This window comes from Acyrthosiphon pisum, unplaced genomic scaffold, assembly GCF_005508785.2.
Source record: "Acyrthosiphon pisum isolate AL4f unplaced genomic scaffold, pea_aphid_22Mar2018_4r6ur Scaffold_21498;HRSCAF=24125, whole genome shotgun sequence".
Lineage (NCBI taxonomy): Eukaryota > Metazoa > Arthropoda > Insecta > Hemiptera > Aphididae > Acyrthosiphon > Acyrthosiphon pisum.
Window position 1 is genome coordinate 9639 of NW_021770971.1, and position 6987 is coordinate 16625.

At 41.7% G+C, this 6987-nt stretch overlaps 1 protein-coding gene across 1 annotated transcript; it reads left to right on the forward strand.

The window, feature by feature from the left end:
* The first annotated feature begins 5498 nt into the window (after window positions 1-5498).
* On the forward strand, window positions 5499-6883 carry LOC107882232. Its single transcript, XM_016800302.2, has 5 exons — window positions 5499-5512; window positions 5582-5842; window positions 5914-6313; window positions 6379-6599; window positions 6664-6883. Exons 1-5 carry the CDS (start codon window positions 5499-5501, stop codon window positions 6881-6883), a joined length of 1116 nt encoding a protein of 371 aa, XP_016655791.1.
* The last annotated feature ends 104 nt before the right edge of the window (window positions 6884-6987 follow it).

Below are 6987 nucleotides of genomic sequence, written 5' to 3' on the forward strand. Positions count from 1 at the left end.
TAATAAATAAATTGTGCAGCAAACCGAAAAGCGTTATTTTATGATTTCAATGTTACGACTTAAAAAGAGTGAGCGCAACCTATAATACAGCAATGTAGTTCGATGCAGCCAACCAAAGTTAGACAAAGGTAAATGTTATAATAGGCAATGATGATGCCCGGCGTTTAAGTCACTGAAGAAAAACAGCTGACTGGTTATATTAAAGAGTGGTCTTGATAAGGCTTGATGATTGAAGTGATAAGACGTACCTGATGTCCACGAGTAACAGTTTGGTCAAAACAATATCAACACATTAATGTAATTTATCCGCTAACTTGAGGCTTGAAAACAGGTACAGGCAAAAATGTATTAAAGATGAGATTAATGGAAACAACCACGTAAACAAAGAAGAAAGAGAAAGCTAGAAATATAACCAAAACTTATGAGAGTGACTCGTATCACTGTTATCAAAAAAAAAAAAAGTTAAACCGATGAATTATCCATTAGGCACCGTGACTCTGTCTATCAGACGTCCTCACAGGGATAAAGTCAATTGGGACCTCCCAGATTTGATTCTTATGAATTTCGTCTTTCTAGGGAATCTTATTTACGTTGTAAAATAGTCAACCCTTGAAACGCCGTTACTCCATCCGTATTATTTAAACAGATAATTCCAATGGAAGTATCACGGGACGAGGATAACTGAGACGTTGAAAGAGCCAAGTCAAGTTTTCCCGAAACATCACGGGTATGATGTTTCTAGTTTGGGAATCGTCGTTTACCCTGGAATGACATTTGCCTCCAGGTATTGACCTCGGGATAGAACATTGCCTCGAAATATGTATCCGGTATTGACCTCGGGAAAGAACATTGCCTCGAACATTTGTATCCGGTATTGACATTATACCGAATGGCATTGCCTTGGATATTTTCTTTCGGCTATGACCATATCATCTTTAGTAACAATTAGGGAAATTCGACCGAATGCATACCCCGACGGGGACAATATTTTTAGGAAAATGAGGATGGAATGATGCACGGCGAAATTCAAAACGTCCTGGTGTTCAGCAGAGCGACTCCTCGGTACTCCTCTCTGACAAATGAGTGTCTCCGAACTTTTTGCAACCTAGATATCTCGTTTAATATCCATCCTAGCCGTTTCCAACCTCAGTCCGTTTACGTTTTATTTTTGTTTTTCAATCAGATTTGAAAGTTTCAAGGCCAGCGGTCGAAAGCTAACAAAGTTGATTAACGAAAATGTTCGAAAATATCATGGGGACATGGTTCGGGAATTTCGGGATTGGACAGTCTAAACCTCTTTTATCGCATCGCCGTTGCCGGGGTTAACTTCGGGCGGTCCCCGACCACCGGATTCCGTCACCAAGTTTAACGCCGTACACGAAATCCAGCGAAACTACGGCCATCCGCTAAGGCCCCCTTGCCGGATATCGATTGCCTTGTATGGTCTCTGAGATGCCGTACTGCTACGCACCGACTTGTCGGTATGCGCGTTCGTCGGTCTTCGAATTTTGATATTTTCATCGACGGTCTGCTACCGTCTCGAAATTTCCACTCAGAGACCTCATGAGAGGGACAATGTCAACCCCGAAGACGGCGTCGAAAAAAAATGAATACCCCGCTTCAATCCACGAAATTCCCGAATATTGTCCCCGTAAATCAGTCTTTAATTTCTCGAATTTTGTCCCCATGAGTCGGTTTTCGAAGTTCCCGAATTTTCCCGAACCAACATGCGCTATGTGAGCAAAATTCGAAAATGGAGTTTCCCCGAAACACCGTCGTCGCAGCGCTAGTGGCGCGGCCTCTGTCTATAAATATGGGTGCGCACAGCGGAACGGCGTCATTTGCCCGATTTGTGTTTGAAGTTTTTGAAGTGTGTTTGTGCGATTTTAAATTTATTTGCGTCCGTTTTCTTTTGTCGTCGTTCTTCAAACCTTCAAGTTCATCCATTTTGCGTGAGTATTATTACGTGCCGACTGAAGGACTCCAACGAGTACGTTGTTTGCAGGTAGCGGATATCTCATTATATTGTCGACATTTTTATTTAAAAATTTTTTTCCGACGTCGTAGTAAGACCCACCCGGGCAGACTTACGCGGCTAGGAGAGAAATATTTTCCCAGCTTGAGGCGACCAATGGTGTAATAGTTGGAGTATTCCGGCATTGCATCGGCCGTCTCACTCGTCGCATTCCATGTGTTTGTCTAGTTTTCCAAAAATTAAAAAAAAAGAATAGTTATAAAAAACTTTAGTAATCACCGACAGTGAATAATGAGGTATATGTGATCGCGTGGATGAAATCTGTACGACGAAAGTTGGCTTGTTTCGGTCGGAAGTCTTCACTCAGCGTGATTGCAATTTTTTTACTGCTTTTATTAGTTTGTTAAGTTTTTTTTTAGATACGTAGATTAGATACCTAGGTACCCGAAACATTTTAGCGTATGTTTTTACTTGGCATTATAGATCATGTATAAACAAAACGTAACAAGTGCGTTAAACTCCGTAACCCAGGGAAGTTTATCAATTGGTCAGGCCGCTAGAAGCCACGGGGTGCCCGAAACGACACTAAGGGATCTGGTCAAAAAATTGAATATCGTTCCCAAAAAAGTAAGTTATTTTCTCTTTTGCAATACACGGGTTTATACTTGTGTTTCTATAAATTTATAGGCATCTAGAGGCTATATTAAAGCCGAAGAAAATGGGGAACTATCGAGGGCAATAATGTTGGTGCAAAAAATGAAATATAGCGTCAACGGTGCTTCTAGGGAATGCAACGTCCCTAGAACCACGTTGAAAAAGGCCCTAAAAAATTTTGAAAAAATCAAAGGTGAATATTACATTTTCTTTCTACCATATAAAATATTGAGTTATCTCTTTTTGTTAAAATGTTAGGCTCGCTGCCACCGCCATCATCTGACAATAACCAGTTAGTCGTAATGGAAACTACCGTTCCTGAATCCCCCGGTATTGTGGTCCTAGAAGGTAACAGTTAAATTTTTCTTTTTACCGTATAAATTATTGAGTGACGTCTCTTTTTTAAAATTTTAGAGTCTCTACCGTCATCACCATCATCTAACCGTAAAGGGTTAGTCGTAATGGAAACTACCGTTCGTGAATCCCCCGGTATTGTAGACATATTGTACACATATTGTACACATATTGTAAATTTTAGAGTCTCTACCGCCATCACCATCATCTAATAAAATATTAGTAGAAAAAGGTAACACAATTTTTAATATATAATGAATAATAGTTTTAGTCATAAATTGAAGACGTGGGTGCAACAACCAGACATCTCCATTTTTATCAAAAATGTGTTTTTCGTAGAATATTATTCATGGAAGAAATATCTATATTTTGGTACATAAATCAGAAAAATCCATTGGTTAGATCCAAAGATATTACAAATTGATTTTTTTTCCCGCCATTAGTGGTGAATGAGATGGCAAATTTTCTTTCGCTTATCCTGAAAAATTGATAAAAATGGAGAAGTCTAGTTGTTGCACCCACGTCTTCAATTATAATCGCTTATTGATATTGATTTTTTATTTGTGTTCAAAGGCAGGAAATCCAAGCGGAGGATCGTTAAGAGGCTGGCTGAGATCCACCACCGCTCGCCATACTATCCAAAGCCGCACATCAAATGTATAATGATTTCCCAATTTAATTTTTTGCCTCCTGTGTCATAATGTATAATGCGTAATTCAATATTTTACAGGCGAAAAACCGGTCATATCAGATGTCGATATGGCTGAAATCGATAACGACCAAATTGAACCAAATGTCGTCGAAAACCGTAAGTGTTATTTTCAAGAATTTTTATACATTTTATAATCTTATTAATTTACAGATGATGTCGATCTGGTTGATCAAGACCGTCACCTTCCGCCAGCCGTCAACAGCCATATACGGTTTGAAGCTGATGTTGTCGAAAACCGTAAGTGTTATTTTCAAGAATTTTTATACATTTTATAATCTTATTAATTTACAGATGGTTTAGCCGACCCATACAACTACGACGACGAAGAACCGGGTATGTACTGTATATACTCACCTTATGAGTATACGATATTTATTTAACGTTACCGTTTCAGAGTTAGAAAAATTGAAGTGGGTACGGTCGTTGTCGTCGTCGTCGTCGTCAGTTAACGGACGTGAGTGTTATTATCTTCACTAATTTTTTTGTACAATTTATAATAACGTATTAATTTACAGCTATCAAACGGCCACTCAATGTGGTTTTGACCCAGTCGCCACCACACCAGCCCACGCCACCACACCAGATCACGCCATCGTCACCGGTACCGTCATGGGTCGACGATCTGCGAGCGGTAGCAGGACCGTCGTGGGCACATGACCTACCCCGAACAACGAGGGACGTTGTGTTTATTAACCTTCCTGGTTCCGAAGACGGTATGTTATATTTTGTAGTTTTTTTTTTGCATCTTTTCCTACGGTCGTGCATCTCATTTCAGCCATGATTGCCGAAAGTCGGACACCGTCGCCGGTCGTCAAACGTGAGTGTTAATTATCTTCAATATTTTTTTATACATTTTAAAATAACGTATTATATTACAGCTGTCAATGAAAATAAGCTCCATGTAGACATGGTGTATACACCGACACCTCCTCATGGAAATAACAGCGAAAGAAGGACACCGTCGCCGAGTGGGTCGTCGTCGTCGTCGTCAGTAGTCGGATGTGAATGTTATTGAAATCAGGCGTGTGGTTTTTCGTTTTACTAATATCAATATTTTCCCACAGTAGCGAGTCCATTGATGGTACGCGAAGTGTCACGCAACTCTTCAATCTGTCGAAGTGAGTATTTTTATTATAACCATGGGCGCGTGCTGTACTGTGTTATTAATACTAGTTTTTTCCATAGGTCCATCTCCATCGCCATCCAGAACCAGGAGAACCAGGCTGAACGTATCAGAAAAAATTACCAGCCTTATAACACGCGTAAGTAACCTTTGCAAAACATACCTCAACACTTGGCAATAAACTAATGGTATTTTTTTTCGCAGCTGATCAAGTACTGTCCGTTCTGCAAATACACAACTGATGACAATAAGATGACGAGGCACATCGGGATAAAACACAGGCAGCTCCTGAAACGACCCGTCAAGGTTAGCCTGGATGGCATCGGCATAACCTTTGGTGGGGAGTCCAGGCGCTCTGTGTCCCTGGTCCCGATGTCCGTCATCAGAGACCAGATGGGTCCTTATTGGGATGACGTTTCATTTCGACGCATCGCCTTCAAGTAATTATAGATTAATTATAGATATTGAATCTGAAAATATTTGTCTTTAACTGTGTTTCATTTCAACATTTCAACATTTTAGATTGTGCGTCATGGGACCTCCCGGAGGCACCGTCCATCCCCAACCCCTTCGAAAAGTTTATTGTTCAAGATCCGTCACCATCGCTGCCACGAACACCATTGCAGGAGCATATCCCAGTGGAGCCCGTGGACGAGCCTGAGCCAAAAAACATTACTGATATGCCAATTTCACCGTGAGTTATACATTTAAAAATTAATTGTCTGTTAGGTGTATTAACGGTATTTGTATTCCGGTCTTCTAGGTACAAAAGGGTACGTAAGATGCTTGTCGACCAGGGTCTTCGGGAACAACTTCCGTCCAACCATCCGCTGATCTCCCTCCACGCGAAGTACCTCGAGTTGGGCCACGAGAAGGATTCTCAGGCATGCAAGAATTACCTTGCAAATGTCTCGAGAATCCTTCAGTTTGTCTCGACGTGGCTCAACGATCGGGGATGTCCGCCCAGACACTGGTCGGAGTTGTTGTCTTCCAGCGAGGAGCCATACGTTAATTACTTCACGGAGTAAGTTCTAGCAGCCCACCACCTACTTATACATAAATATTATTTTATAATATATTTTTTTTTTTTTATAGGAGAGAGAAACTGGGCCAAACCACAGCGACAACCATTAACTATCTCAAGAATCTCCATACACTTATGAGCTCAGCCATTACGCTGTATGCGCTGGAATACAAGACCTTCCCGAAATCCTTCAACGGTGACCCTAGCCAAACTGTTATAAATGGCATTAAACTGCTTCAGCAGAAGCTAAAGATATTGTACGGCAAGAAAATCAAACAACAGTCGGGAGACCTGTTTCGGAGGAAAACGGCCGAAGCTCTGGATCTCCCCGAGTACACGGACATAGAGAACGTAATGGCAAAAATAGATCTTGACCTACCGCCGTTCCTTGACCAGTTGGAGGAACACTTCGGCCCCGGCGGTATGGTCAAGGTCTCGAGTGAGAAGACGTCCACTCCGGCGCAGAAACACGTAAGTAAATTTGGTCACTTAAATCGACACGGCACAATATCTGATTCCACCATTTGCATTTTCAGCTCTCCGGCATCTGGCGTAAAGTAGTTTGCGGCCTGTCCATCCACCTTCTGTGGACCTCCAAGCAGAGGAGCGGTGTGGTGGCCAACATGCTACTAGAAGAGTGGGAGCGCCGAAGAGTCGAGGGTGACAAGACTATCGTGACGGTCTCCACGCACAAGAATGATGACAAGGAGCCGGCCACCTTGGTAATTGGACATGGCAAGGCCGAGCTCATGGAACGGTAAGTGGTATATCCTAACCTAACCTATCCTCATATTATTTATACAACCGTATAAACTTTCCAGGTACTTTTCACTACGTCAGCGCGTTGTGACTTCGGCCAAACAGTTTTTTGTGACCAACAAGGGCGAGAGGGTCACAAAGCTGTATGACGACATAAATAAAATTTATGGCTCACGGTTGTCGGCCTCCGTTTTTCGACGAATGGTAGAAACGAAATCCAGAGGCCACCACGCCGACGTGAGCAAGTCTGTGGCAGTGGCACTCCAGCACGGAGACTTGTAGGTGTGGTGTACCTATCATAACATTATTATTGTTCATAAGTACTTATTAAGTACAGTTAAATGCATATATGTGTAGCCTATAAAACATCAATTAAATGTATCATG